The sequence below is a fragment of the Hippoglossus stenolepis genome, chromosome 13 (genome assembly GCF_022539355.2).
Source record: "Hippoglossus stenolepis isolate QCI-W04-F060 chromosome 13, HSTE1.2, whole genome shotgun sequence".
Classification (NCBI taxonomy): Eukaryota; Metazoa; Chordata; class Actinopteri; order Pleuronectiformes; family Pleuronectidae; genus Hippoglossus; species Hippoglossus stenolepis.
This window is the reverse complement of record NC_061495.1, coordinates 9,355,040-9,370,949: the sequence shown is the minus strand read 5'-3', so window position 1 is coordinate 9,370,949 and position 15,910 is coordinate 9,355,040. Positions and strand designations below refer to the sequence as shown.

General features: G+C 41.8%; 1 protein-coding gene across 2 annotated transcripts in view; it reads right to left on the bottom strand.

Moving 5' to 3' along the window:
• LOC118119845 (E3 ubiquitin-protein ligase SH3RF3) overlaps positions 1–15,910 on the bottom strand; it is a 97,283-nt gene that overhangs the window by 22,039 nt on the left and 59,334 nt on the right. For both annotated transcript variants that reach the window (XM_035174205.2, XM_035174206.2), the window contains 4 exons: positions 15,370–15,645; positions 10,082–10,177; positions 3,059–3,367; positions 2,238–2,353 (listed from right to left, as the gene is read on the bottom strand). In XM_035174205.2, coding sequence (XP_035030096.1) covers positions 2,238–2,353; positions 3,059–3,367; positions 10,082–10,177; positions 15,370–15,645 — 797 coding nt within the window. The remainder of the gene's footprint in view (positions 1–2,237; positions 2,354–3,058; positions 3,368–10,081; positions 10,178–15,369; positions 15,646–15,910) is intronic.

Below are 15,910 nucleotides of genomic sequence, written 5' to 3'. Positions count from 1 at the left end.
AGTTACCTGCCACATTAATTACGAGGTAAATTATAGAACCACCTCGCTCAGCGCACCGGCCATCTGGATGTGACTGGAGTTGTTACATTTCCATGAGAATATAATTGTGCCCGTGAGAGTGTGTCAGGTAGATTTGGGCCCTTAATCCGTTTAGGAAATTATCGGCCCGTGTGAAGTCGGTGAAATCAATAGCAGAGCCTCTTACTGCAGCCTGTGCAGTTTGTCCCGTGTTTGAACACCGAGTCATATTAGCCCTGAAATATCTGTGCGGAGCTACGGAATTAAATTTTCTGGCACATTTGTACAGGTACATTTTTAAAAAAAAGAAAAAAAAACACCTGCCTGCCTGAGTTCCTGGTGGCCTGAGGGTTTAAGATGCTGACCGTGACAGTGGAACATTTGCAGTTCAAGATTTTTGACTCTCTCTCTCTGCCCCCTTTCTCCATCAGCTGTCGACTGACCATGATTAGAGAATAAAAGCAAAATGTCATAAAAGACGAGTCAAACATTCCACATATCCATCTGATGAATTGAAGTGAAACTAATACAGTTAGCACAGTGCAGATTGTGCTTTGTTTATCTGGTGTTGGTTGTAAGGGAAAAAGTACGTCAGGCTGATAGGGACGTTGACTGTGTCTCTGCACCCACATTTGTTACAGAGAGAATTTCACAACACGAATTTGCAGTTGTGTCCATCCACTGCCTCAGTAAACAGCACATACAATGTTATATTGGACATAATTAACAAGATGGACAGAATATCTACTGACACACATGTCCACACAATTGGGTCTGGACTTTCCTCTGGGTTTGCCTTTTACACATGAACAACATAGCAGAAATCTGTGTGTTCAGGTGAGGGGTGGAGCGAGAACATGCTTTTGATAACAGCACATCGACACCTGCGTTGGTCCTTATTTTAGTTTTTAAATTTTTTGATATTTTACACGCCTTTATCTGTGTGGATGAATTGTCTGTGCACTTTTGTTTGCTTTCCAGCCTTGAATTGTCCCTTAAGAGACGAATAACGTATTTTGATTGATTGAAACAATGTAGCTGTAAATGTTCACTTCTGCAACTGCCAACATCTTCCTGTAATAATTTTAGATATGTGAATCTATGAGCTACTGCCATACTTGTTTTAGATTTCAGATTGAGGCTCACTTGTTTTCTACTTGTCTTCGTACCACAATGTCATTTCCAGGGTTTCCTTCATCAATCCTTAAAAGTTGAAACATTAAATCACAATGCTCTGCACTGATTCTAAGCTTAATGTATATCCAGTGCTGCATTGGAAAGTAAAGACTTAAAGTCACATTGTTCATGGTTCATTTTTCCCAATTTCCCAATGCTCATCTCTACAGCTGTTTTCAGAAAATTGGGTCAATTTCCAGACTTTGCCTTTCACATATGAAGAATGCAGCAGGAGACTGTCCGGGTCAGACACAATCACAGGAACAGGAAAATGTCCCCACACTCAGGTGAGGAGTGTCGTCTGGTTAGCGTGCAGGAGGGAGGAAAAATGAATAAATTCTGCTGAGGAAGTCAGAATCTCAACACCGGCGTCGGCTCATATCTTCAAAACCTCTTGAATCTCTATTTGTCTGTGTCTTCTACGAGTAGAAATACTTTTATTCTTTTATTTTTCAGTTTTACGTCCATCATGTGTTAAAAACATCATCAACACACCCACTTACTCGCTGTGAATTCTCCAGACAATATCCTGCTGTACTCCCACATTCTCACTTGGACATTCTCTGAAGTTTCTACCAGGGGGCTGGCAGGAAAAATGTTTAATGTTGCGTTCTCACATCCAGATAATATCAGGAGAAAATCCAGAGTTCAGTACATGTCTGAAAACAGCTTATGAAAGCACACAACACACCGCAGAAAAAATGCAGAGTATGCATAGTACAGACTGTGGCTGTGCTGTTGAAAGCCTTGTTATGAAAGACTGATGTAACTGTACTTGTGACTGTATTCTCGTTTCTGAGGATTTCATCCTTGACCAGTGGAGGAGTAAATGTAGTTTCAGAGGTGGTGGAACATGGCCAATATCTCTGGGCACAAAACAGAAGAAATATATTTAACACAGCCAGAAGCTGGGTTCAGAAATCATACTTGCTTCTCAGGCACAAATCCACACATTAATAAAACGGAAACAGGCGGGCGTGAGGAGGGACTAAAAACCCAGGTAGCAGGTGGGTTGCTCTGACAGCACCCGGAGGCGTACTCACATGTTGAGTGGCAGCTGCACCTTGGCATGGGCCAGCAGCTCAGAGGTGATGGATGCCACTTTGGGGGGCACCAGGACCCCCGTCGAGGAGGGAGAGGGACCAGGGGGAGAAGCATCCTAAAGACAAACAGAAAGATACATACAGAGTGTTTGTTTTTTTGTTGTTGTGGGTGCCTGCTTCCTTTCCAGCTTGTCAGAATGCATCCTGGGTATTATTCAGAGACAGCTAAAACACTTAAAGTACAGGTGTGAATGCAACCACAGGCAACGTGTGTGCAGTTGAAAGCTGTCAGAGAGAGGAATCAATTTATTCAAATGCAAGTGTCAGAATGGATGATTGGGGGATATGTTATATCTTGAGGGAAAGAGTGGCCAAAGGGAAATCAGGTTTGCAGAATGAAAGTGCATGTTTACTGTATGTTTAGAGTCTGAATAAGAAATATCAGGAGCACAAAGTTACTCATGTGCTTCACTGACCTAAAGATTCATTATAAATTAAAAGCATTTTAATGATACGCTTTTCATATAAGTTGGAAAGTTAGTCAAACTAACCAAACGTATTTTTGCAAAATCTCTGTCAACTCGTATTCACGACAGAAAATGATGCATCCCAAATGACGGGGGAGCCCAAGTATAGTCAAGAGGGAATCTTGGGTTGTGTTGTTGTGTTGCTTTAATACTTCCACACTGTTTGACTACACTGAGGTATCTTTACCACTGCTACATATTATTATTAGAGAGTGTGTGTGTGTGTGTGTGTGTGTGTGTGTGTGTGTGTGTGTGTGTGTGTGTGTGTGTGTGTGTGTGTGTGTGTGTGTGTACCTGGATGCGTGCAGCAGCTCTGGGGTCAGAGGAGCTGATAAGCACTGGGTGGGAGATCTCCATGCTATGCCTGTTGTTGAGCTGGGCGGCCCTTTGGCTGACAGACAGTGCCGAAAACGAATGTCGCTTCTTGGCGTTTTTCTTTCCTTCGCCTCGCCGGTGGCCAGAGCCGTTCCCGTTTGACGGGGAGGCACTGGGTGAGGGGCCAGGAGAGCAGGGGCCCAACGGGGCGGGTTCGGAGCTCGGGCCCGGAGCGTTCGTTGGCGGAGGTTTGTCGATCTCCATCAACTGCTTGGCTGTTTCGTTTAGCTGAGAGGAGAGGAGATGTATTTCAGGTGTCAGTCCTCAGTGGTTCAAACACAACATCATAACAAGTGAGTTTGTGTGGCCTCTCCTCACTTGTTCTTCTTGGCAGCTTTTCAAACTGAGTGTAACCATCATCACTTACAGCAGATGGTCTAGAGAGAGTAACACACACTCTGACCATTTCTCCATCAAACACACAGATACAAGAATAACTCCCAGAAAGGTGAACATCCCTTTCGCTTTTTGTTGGTTGTAAGAATCAGAGTTAAACTCAGCATGTAGGTGGATTTCAGGAGGAATGAAGGACTACGTCTTGAGGTAACCTCGGCCAACAACGGGTCTCTCAATCAAAACAAATAACAAAAGACATAGTTTGAGGATGTCATGAGGCAGCGTGGAATCATGGGAGTTTTCTTGTCCCACAATCCTCTTGGGTCACTTGTGCGTTGCAGTTTACTGGAAGTGCTTTGGCTACCGAACGCGCAGCAAACGGCAATGAATCATCGTGATCTGTTACTAGTGATCAATACAAACAATGGAAGAATAAAACAGCTGACTGGCTAACTAGCTAGGAGTGTGTTTTTCCTTCATGATGCGTTATTTGCCCCACATATATTATAACAGACATGGGCAAAGCCACGGATAAAATGTATATATTGCACAATTAAAACTGCGCACCTTGAATAAAACTGGGGATTTTTGGTTTGAACATCTTAGAAAACATTTTGGAAACTGTGAATGCACAAGCATAAGTATTATATCTGAGATCTTATGGATGGAGCTGCATGATGAGGATTTATGCAATAAACTACACAACCCACAGAAGTAATGGTTGACTTTAAGATCTAAACATATTACTCTTTCTTACATGGCCCAAAAGAGAAATAAGCTTTTAGCCTTATTGTGTTTTTATCCTCCACGGCGTTAAGTGCATGTCAGGGCTGGGCGACTGCAATCTTCTGTTTACTTTCAGTATTAGCAAATAAATCCATCTATACAAGAAGTAAACATTCCCTGCAGCACACAGTGCATAATGAATCGAATGGTCCGGTCACAGCCCTGGATTTTAACAATGGTGGTGAATGTTGTTTTGTTTTTTTTCCCACCAGAAACTGCAGTGAAAGAAACACCTGACTTCTGATTTAAGGTCACACTGCTCACTCTGATATTTAATGTGTTGACTGGTTTTATGTAGAAGCGCGACACAGGTGGAGGAAAACACATCTTACTAATGTGCATAACCAGCTGATGCAAAAAAACAGGTAAGATGGGCATTAATTTAGATGCGTAAAATATCTATTCATGTTCCTTAGCAGCCAATACATGATTTGATTCATTAAATGTGTTTCCTCCGCCAAGGAGTCTGTCTGTCAGTCTGTTAGTCAGAAGGATTACGCAAAAACTACTAAACGCATTACCATGAAACTTGGCGGTAAGATGCCTCATTGATCAGGAAAGAACCCATTACATTTTGGTATGGATCTGATAAAATGGGCTAATCCAGGAATATTGTGCCACTTTATCTGCAGCGTTTCCTACAGAATTAAGTCAATCTAATGTGGTTTCAGATCTGCTCACTTCAAATTAAGCCCTTTTAAAATACACTTTAAAAAAAATTCATTAGTGTCTTGATTAAACTGAAATATCATGGCCGAGGCCAAACTATTGTAGATATAATACTTTTTTTGAATAGTTAATTTAACACCCAATGTGGTGAATTCCTCCAGCTACACGCAGTAGGCCACTGTTGGCACTCGACAGGGACACTTGAGGGAAAAAGCTATTTTGCTTTCATTACGAGGACGTTTTGTTTAACACCCGCCTCAGTGAAAACTCTGTAGTTAACATTCTCTCTCCGTACTCGTCTCTACAGCGTAAAAGCAAACGAGAAAAGCAAATATCACACCTACAGCGAAGGTGTGTTTAATGTCCCGAGATTAATGTTAACATCCTTGATGGAAAATTCTTGGAGTAAACTTCGAAAAACTCTGAAGGTCGTGGTCTAATTCTGGTGTTAAGATATAGTGGGTCATGAATTTAAAGCAGCCCCCCCCCCACACACACACGGAGAGAGAGAGGCCAGATTGAAACAGGGTAACAAGAACTAATATGTTGACAGTCAACATCAGCTTCAGCCCTCATTTACATCAAAATCATGTCTGTTTAACGTAACCTCAAACTCCAGAACAATCCCTGGAGAGGAAGTCAAGCACCATTTTCTGTGTGTGTGTGTGTGTGTGTGTGTGTGTGTGTGTGTGTGTGTGTGTGTGTGTGTGTGTGTGAGACGGAGAGTGCAGGACCGAGCCGTCTCAGCTCAGTGTTGGCGATGTAGCATTTCCATATTAATAGATATGCTAATCAAAGCCGAATCATATGCTAATGAGCTTGATGGATTGATGCTGCAGATATAACTCAGTTTACTCTCATGAGGACACGCCAACTTGCACACACACACACACACACACACACACACACACACACACACACACACACACACACACACACACACACACACATAAACAAACAAAAGGTCCGAAAGCACTCCAAAAACTTATATTGCGACCTTTCAAGTTACTTTTGCACATACATTCAAGTTTGTGTCTCCATATACACACACACACATACAGTAGTTGCCAGTCTCACACACACACACACACACAGGCCAATGTCTGCTGTGTCAGTTTCCTCTTAACGACCAACATTATAGTGCCCAGTAATGCTGCAGTAAAGGAGATAAGGGAGGAGAGAGAGAGAGAGAGAGAGAGAGAGAGAGAGAGAGAGAGAGAGAGAGAGAGAGATGGTGTTGATAGAGACAGCTTTTCACTCGCTGCTGTTTGGCTGAATTTTTGGGCTGAATGAAATCTCCAAGGTCCTCTATTATGTTTGCTGCTCACTGTACACTGTGTACTCTGCGTCTTTTGGAGGGTGAGCGATCTCTCCAGGTAATATGTCCTGAGCTGATGAGCTTTTGTCTGCACTGTGAAAAAGGGTAAGCCAGCGAGATACATGCATGACCACGCATGCACGCACACGCACACACACACACGCACGCACGCACGCAGACAAAACCAGTGGCAAGTGGCTTCTCCCTCCTGCTGCAGAGACGGTAAGGTGCATAAGCATGAGCTAGGAAGGAAGGAAGGAAGAATAGAGAAAGAGAGAGAGAATAGCGAAAAAGAGAATGAGAGAAAGAATATAGAAAGAAAGAATAAAGAGAGAGAGAGAGAAAAGAAAGGAAGGAGGACATAAAGACAAAGAAAGAAACAAAAAATAAACAAATAAAGACAGAAAGAAATAAAAGATGAAAAGGAAGTCTGTCCCAATCTCATCTCCCATTGACAGATCTTCAAATCCAAATCTTCCAACAGGGATCCTTAACTTTTACAACACACCCTCATTAAATCATCACATGTTAAACTACACCGATCTAACCAAAGTCAAGTTTTATGATAATTTCTTCACAACAGTTTGATATAAGCTCTGGTATAAGAAGGACAGTATTTTATCTGTAGAAGTTAATACAAAGATCTGGACTCGTACATCTCCAGTCTCAAATACATCTGTTGCCATGGTAGTAAATCATTAAGTGGAAACTCATTTATCTGTAGTGGTTATGATGGTTATAAGTAATGAAATGTTTTAAATGGATTAAAATAAACCTGCACAATCTGAAATTTCAGCATCCTCCTTTTCTCCACAAACCATTCAAAACTTCCACTTTCAGCTTTTACCACATTATTTCAGTCGCAGTTTTTTCCTTACACCCAGAGCACAGGACAGAGGAAAGTCTCCCACACCGAGAAAGGATTATTAAATTACTGAAGTTCATAATTTAAGAAGCAGCAAACAAAACCTCAGTGGAATTACATTTCATTTGCACAGTTATGGTCAATTAATTTTCCACAAGTGTAGCCATAACTGCTGCAAAATCAAAGTGTCATAATAAAAGTTTAGAAGCCAATAAAGGTAGAAACCACAGATATATGTAATGCAGATCGTTTACAGTAACAGTGAAAACTCAGGAATAGTCTGCTATAAATGTCCCACTGATGCATGTAGCCATAAAGAACACAATAACAGTCTTTTTAAACTTTTCTGATTCTGCTGGTGGTTTATTCCATCTCAAGAGAAACTGATAAAAGTCACCTGATCATGTTTTATAACATTACATTGGATAAAAAGCTTTTTTACTGTATATTATTGTAGAATACTTGTAAGTACAGTAAAAACAGACTAGTTGGTGTTGTCGATGGAGATCTTCTTTCATTGTAAATTGCTTGAAATATGTTTTAAGCTGCTTCATAACATTTCCTTTGGAGTTTCTGGAGGGGTTCCAAGTAAGAACTCAAATGTCAGTTGCTACGTACATTTTCTGGAACGTTTCCTGCCAGCCCCCTTCGTCAAACGTCCCAAAAAATATCTAAGGAAAATTCACAGCAAGTGAGTGGGCGTGCTGATGACTCCTCTACGGGTGACGGACACAAAACTGGGAAAATACAAAGATCTCAGGGGGAGAAACAGTTGCCAAACACGTAGAAGAAGACTTTCTAAGATTCGAGAGCTTTTGGTGATTCGGGCCGGCACCGCTGTCATTGTGCTCGTAAACAAAAACACGTGATTTCCACAGCGGAAATCTGTGCACGTCATGTTCTTCCTCCTGCTTGCTCCATCCAGGCTCCACCCCCCACCCTGAATGTTCTGCACATTTTCCTGTAGTGTCTTCTGATGTGACCCAATTTTCCAGACCTGCAGCTGATTCCCTCTCTGTGGCTGTTTCTAAACCTGTACACAATGATGCTTCATCCATCAGCTCACTAACTATTATTGGTCGGAGCTTTTCTAGTCTTATAAAGTCTTATAAACCACTCAAAGCCCTTTACATTACAAGTTGCACTCACCCATTCCAGCACACATTTATACACAACGCTTTTTCTATCACACAACATTCATACACTGTTGGCTCAGCCATCAGGGCTAATTTGAGGTTCAGTATCTTGCCCAAGAACACTTTGGAAAGCAAGAGTGGAGGTGCCAGTCTGGTGGTTGGACTTTCTGGTGGCGTCCCAGTCATCTGCGAACCACTCCTTTCTCGGCCCAATACCAACACAAGCATTCACATCAAATTCGGAGTGCTACAAGAGGTACTCCATGTCCACACACACACACACACACTCATACACATACACAAACACACACACAAACAGCTCAGCAAGAAACCCCCCCCCCCTCGTTAGCTGCATGCACACACACACACACGTGTACCCCTGCAGTGTCAGAGTCAGGGAGACGTCTAAATTATTGATGCATCTCTATTTAATAGGAACCCCTGTGTGTCTGTGTGTGTTTGTGCCAACTTTCCTCAGTTTATGGCTTAATCACCATTACCTAAGAGAGTCGTTTGGGCTAGCAGCTAATTTCAGGGGCATGATTGGATAACCAAGACTCCAGCACTATGTAGGGTGCAAATCCGGAGAGAGAGAGAGAGAGAGAGAGAGAGAGAGAGAGAGAGAGAGAGAGAGAGAGAAGGCGATAGAAACCGAGAGAAAGTGTGCAGGGAGTGCAGTGTGATTAGACAATGACCAGGACATTGATTCCACACGTGTATCTGCATGGATGTGGAGATTACCACATGTATTGTCCTATAATTGTGTCTTTGTGACTGAGTGCATGTTCACTTAATAGCAGATGAAAAGCAGTAGAGAGCAACGTTTAAAACCAGCATGAAGGATGAGTCATCCCATTAGACTCCGTCTCCAGTCTCGTCCAGTCTCTACATTAATGAGCCACAGTGCACGAGCACACAGAGTGCTGAATACACTGGATCTGACCTTATCATATAACATACACACACGCACGCACGCACGCACGCACGCACGCACGCACGCACGCACGCACTGATGCATAGTGATACTTTCCAGTGTGAGTGAACGTCCTGTCTTTGAAGGTTTCATCATTTGTTTTTGACAGGGCCAAATTTGTGGTGACAGAGAAGAGAAGCCTTAACAACAGCATGAAAGGAGGATTTACACATCATCCTTCCCTTTTCCACAACTGGCTTTTATACCATCCACAGCAAAATGTGCACGATATGTTTCCCAGCTGCACAAGGATTAAAGTGAAATATATTCCAGTCTTGAAAGGAGTCGCACTATGAAAGAAGGTAAAATGTTTGGGGAGCTGGATTTTATTTTCATCCTTTTACAGAGAGGAAATCCCGGAAAGAAACCTTTGACTTGCAAACAGCATTTTCAATTCAATTTGCATTTCTGCAGCAATTTTACAGTTTAGCTGCCTGTTTAAATACGTAAGTGATCAAATATACAGGAAACCTCAAAGAGAAACAAAGTAAAACTGGAGCCGAATACCATTTAGCTCAAATATACTGTATTAGAAACATGGCAGCAAGTGCTAACTCGCATGTGAATGACAAAGAAACCGAAAAGTTTGTATTACATTTCTACATTTTTCAGTCAATTTTTCTGTTCTGCTTTCAAATCCCTTTTCAACTTAATTTTGATGAATTTTGTTAAGAAAAGTGCTACACAAATAAAGTTTATTATAATAAAAATAGTTATTATCATAAAAGTTTTCTGCCTTCCTCCTCTCTCCAAGGTAGCGGCATATAATAAATGAAAATATATTTTTTTCTATAATAAATTGATATGTGATGGCTATTATTTTTGGTACGTGAGTGTGTGTGTGTGTGTGTGTGGTTACCTCCACGTAGAGAATAGGGAAGATGCCGATCTTGTCTCCCAGCATGCCCTCTGCCCAGTTCTCGTCCACTCGCCTGATTACTGTCAGTACCTCATCCTGAAGAGCGAGGAAATGAGTGAGACTACTACACACAAACATACAGTACACACACACACACACAAATAAACACACAACTGTACCAAAAAAACATCTGAATGAAGGACTAAGGAATAAATTAACAAGAAAAAAGACGTCAAGGGTTAAAATAATCACTGTGATGTTCTTGCAGCTCATTGACTACTAATCAAGCGTCGTGCAAACACTTTGAAAGCAGACATGTACGTTTTTAGATTGATGGGAAGCTACTGGTTTCAGATCATTTCCCATGATTTCATTTCAAATGTTTTTCAGTTCAGTTCATGACAGATGTCACTGCTCATCCTCTCCTGTGCACAGACAGACTCACTCTGTGCTGCAATATTAACATTTTTTACCAAGCAGCAAGATTTATTTTTGGTTGTTGCAGCAGTGGGACATTTTGGACGATTGCAATCTTTAAAAATACGAGTCAAACCTTCTTGAGTAAATACAAAACTGTGGAGAAAGATGAAATCACTCTCACAACATTGAATGAATTAAAGACGCTGTTTTTGATCTATTATGACCTTGGCAACGGATGGGAGTTACTCCACCACAGACTTCGGGTACTGCAACCAAAGGAAACTACTAGATACAATACCAGTACTGTATAAGGTGCCAATCTTTTTAATAACCTATAGATTTATTTAGCAAATTCATTAAAAAGAAGAAACGGAAATATTACATCATCACAAGTATTCAGATCCTTTACTCCAAACTGTTGAAGTAGTATTGGAAGTGATTCCAGGCTCAAGTCTTCTTGGTTATGTCTTAACAAGCTCTGCACCTGGTTTAGGGGATTGTCTGATTCTTCCCTGCAGATCCTTGTCCACTGACAGTTCATCAGGACTGTCGGTGGACAGCCATTTCTCCGGTCTGTCCAATGATGTTCGATGACTCTGACCCTTATCTTCCGGTTGTCTCGGCTTCGAAGCTTAGTTTCAAGCAAACCCCCAACCTGCTCTGAGGTCATGAGTGCACCGGACCATCAGGGAAAGTTTAATGCAATGTCTTCTGCACTAGCACCATTCAGGTTTCCCTCAAATCTAATTAGTCTTTTTTGTCCCTGATGCTGAAAAACAGCCACACAGCATGATTCCATCATGACCATGCGTCACCGCTGGGATGGTATTTGTCAGGTGATGAGCAATTCCTACTTCGGTCCAGACATGATGACAGTTCAATCTCGGTTTAATCAAACCGGAGAATCTTGTTTATCACAGTCTGAGTCCTTTAGGTGCTTTTGAATGTCTCTTTCCCTGAAGAGAGGTTTCTGTTTGGCCATCTGAACAGAACCTGGGAACCTTCCATGCAGAATTCTTTCTCCAGAACGTCGACTTGAGACATGAGCTCTGCAGGAAGCTCCTTCAAGTTCTTAGTGGCTCAGCTGCCAGACCCGTGTATTTGTCCAATCAATTGAATTTACCAAAGGTATATAATCCAATCAACGTGCTATAGTAAAAGGTAAATAAACTTAATTCACTTTTCTTAAAGACCACTTAAAAACACCTACACTATGAGTTTAATTCATTTACACACACATCAGCAGAACTCTTCTATAAACAACACTAGGGGCAAATCGCAGGCTAACTGGATTTCAGTGTCCACGATGATCAAGAGGCACCTGAGTTCATATTTAAAGTGCAAAGAGTCTTTTCAAATCCTTGGACATCTGTACCATCTGAGCAGGTCTCATTTCTAAGACTGCACACGCACTGACCCCACAGCATGTGGTTAAATTGCTATTTATAAATGATAATATTGATGATATTGTAATTTTAGTTTTCCTTTTTAACAAATGATCATCTTCTGAAATTCCATTTTCATGAGAGAATAATTGATTTTAACAATTTTGACTTTAGACTGGCAAAACAACAAAATGTGAAAAAAGGAATGGGTCTATACTTTGTGACTGCACAATAGATACACCACATATGGGGAAATAATATGTTCCTTTATCTCACAAATTAACACAAACACACCCACAGACATCTTCTCGAGTGCATTTTTCCCTCTGCTGCTCCTCACATGAATATGAGGGTCTTGGCAAGGCCATTAGGGCTGGCGGTTATGATGGTAAAATGTCTGTGTATTAGTCATACTAAGCTATTACCTCTCACACTGAGAAAACAATATCGCGCATACTGGTTCTGCATGACAACACGCGCACAACACACCACAGGGTTCGTGCATCTCGAGTGAGCGTATGGCTTCGCGTAATTACTCCAATCAGTAACCTGTTGATGAGTTTAGCAGTAAAACCACACGCGAGCGATGGACGGTGGATTATATGTTCGTCTTGATCCATGGGGGCAGTGTGTTTGAGACGAGGAATCCGTGACTCTGCTTTGCAATGCGGCGATCTGACTGAAAACATCTAGTGAAGAGAATCACAGCGCACTGTAATTTAATAATCGTTCTCTTTCCCTCTCGACTGACACGCGTGCAGAGAGTGGATGTGTCAGTGCGGAGACAGAGTGGATGTGTTGAGTGTTCAGTTCTAGCACAAATGAGCCTGTGTAACAGCAGGAACAAAATGATAAGGTTTGAGGAACAGAACAGCGCAGGGAATACAAATTACTGTTTACAACAGACCCGACCGGGGAAACACACTGAGAGGCTTCTCTCATCTTTGTCTCTTCATCTCCATCCTTTTTCAAAGTATAATTTAATAACACCAGTGACAAACAGGATTTATTTTGAAACGGCAGCCACTCATGTCCTCTACCTCTCATAGATGGGTCCAAAATATTGGTCTCAAGGCCAAGTCAGATAGAATGTGACAGCGGTTCAGCTGTAACGTAGTCTTTTTAATGGCTTCTGCCGCGTAAGGACAGTTTTTTGCTGCGGCAACAATGTTGAACTTTGACCACTGCACACTGTGACGAACACAGGCACATTCAATGAAAAGCAAGCCTGGGCACAGCATGCACAATGGAAGAAGAGCTGACATTGTGTGTGTAAGTTCCCCAAATTCTAAGATTACACGTCCTGACCTCGGGAGGAAAGCCGCATCATGCAAACACATTTCCAGTCACACAGGCATGTCAGATGCATTTGAACAGTTTTAATGACTTTTCCTTCCAGACCATCTCTTTTGTACTTTCAGATCACACGCTGCCAAAAATCATGTGATTTGCAACTGAACTCTGAAATAACAGACTGCAATAAAAGTGCAGGTGTACGTTCTCAGAGTTTCAAAATAAAGCGTATTTAATACATTGGGCTCTTTCAAAACTCGAGTTTCAATGTTTTAGAACTTTTTCCCAGCCTACATGCACAAGGTTTCAAACCTGGCAAACAAACTGATGCACTGGGAGAATAGTCACAAACTTAAGTCTGAAATGTGTTTTTTTATTAGATTTGACGCTTTCAAAGCCTCTTTTTCAGTTTCGGAACATAGCATAATATTTACAGAAAACTTAACTAGCTAAACTAAACTCAAAATTAGCTCTATTCCCAGCAGCCGGCACAGCACAAATTGTTTTTCTATCTGAAGGGGCCTTTGGTCTGAAACAATCCAGAGAATACCCACTGAAAATTATATTTTCAAAAACAAGAAGAGATCAAATCCAGAGGGGACCTGAAGTTCGTCAGACACGTGGATAATTAGTTCTAATCCCAAAGGCGGTCGACCTTAACAGATTCAAACAGAGACACCGATACTGGCAGCAGCATGATGCTCAACTAATTAACACGGAGCCTTGTTAAGTCAGAGAGAGCATAAGTACGTCTTCTTTTTCCAGCGCTCTCCACTTCACACTTTCCCATCTCCTGTCAAAACACAATTTTCCCCCTGCCATGACGATGAAGCAGCATGTGATCAGATCTGAGAGCGAGTTCACACGCACACACACACACGTTCAGGATTTGATATGTTGCCACACAGACCTGTGATCTGCACAGTACCAGACCCGCATGACCTCATTAGACTGAAGATAATTTGGACCTGGCTATCGCAGTCTAGGGTTCAGGTCTAGGAACCACATGGAATGATTAAAAATGAAAACCCTTCTAGATGGAGGTTCCTCGCTGACTAGTACTGACGCTCCACCACAGATATCCTTCCAATGTGGAGGATTCTCACTGTAGTTTAAGATGCTACTGGACTATTTAAATAAATGTGTATATTGTAGTAGTTTCATTAAGTTCCATGCTGGTGTAAATACAGTTTTAAAGGCTCTTCTATCTTAACAACAAACAGCTTTGTTTTCCTGTGCAGCTTCTTGGCCTTAAATCTTGACTGTGAGCAGACAGGATATCAACTGCCAGCAGCTTCATTCCAAAAACATGTGTGTCAGTTTTAAAAAGCACTTCTGCCAAATCCTCATGTAGACTGGCTGTGAGAAAGACATTTTACAGTCGGCAGCTGCAGGATATCGTCTTCACCCTTGAAATACCTCATCTGGCATCACACCCACAGACTTAGAGAGCTGATGACCAACATCAGCCAATTAAATCCCCTCCTAATTTAACAAAATCAGTGCAAATTGTTAACACAGGATAGAATAAACCAAAACAACACAACAGTATTAACTTATAAACTGAAATTTGATAGAATTCAGACTGTTTGCCTCTTATAAATACAGTTGTTAAGATACACGAGTCTGAATCAGAACAGATTTCAGAATTAACTACTGACAACTAGAGATTCAGGCTGGGCGATATGACTTCAAATCAATATCACTATTATTCCAAACTTTTACCTCGATGACTATTAATAAATTATTATAATATCTGTATATATAGCGTTTTTCTAGTCTTATCCAACACATTCACACGCACATTCATCCAGCAGTACAATATGCACACAACATTTACACACTGCTGGCAATTTGTAGGTTCAGTATCTTGCCCTAAGAACCCTTCGGCATGCAGACCGGAGGATCGAACCACCTTTTACCCAGTTTAAAATGGCTGTAGTTTACATTCTGAGACTGGATCTGAAGTGAGGCGTCAGGACTAATAAATTATTTGTGCGCTACAAAGAACCAGCCTGGTTTTACACCACAGATAAGTGTTGGCTGCTACTTCTCTATTTATGCTGCTGTAAATCCTGTCCATCTCCCCACTGGTTCCTCCACGCAGCCTGTCCACCCTACATTTATTCTGTGTCTAATGTAAAAATAGTGTCCTCAGGAGAGTGTGTGTGTGTGTACAGATTGCGTTACCTTGCTGAAGGCCAGGCAGTCTTTATCCTGGTCTTTGTCTTTCACCTCAAAGTCGTACAGCGCTTTGCCCTGGGGTGGAGTCTGGCTCAGGGGACGCAACAACTGGATGTAACTCGCGGGCAGGAAACCGTGGCAACCGCTGAGCTCGCCGTGGTACCAGTTGTCGTCCACCTTGCGTCGCAGGATGATGATGTCGCCCTTGGAAAACTGGAGGTCGCCTGGTTCTTTTCCCTCGTAGGAGTAGAGGGCCTTCCCACAAGGCAGCGCCGGGATATTCTGAAAAATACACGAATGCACACGAACCCTTATTGTACAAGCGAAGCACTTTTTAACACGTGCATTTGAACAGACGTCAAAACAAAGCAATAAACATGTCCTTATGTTCAGTGTGCTGGAGAGGAACAAGATTTTGTCCTGTAGTGCTGAGTCAGTTTTTTTTTTAAAGTGGTAATGGTCTGAAGTGACAGAAAGATTTAAGTCTGAACTTTGACGACAGCGAAGAGGTTCAGGCATCACTGGTTAGTTCAGCTTTCTCTGACCC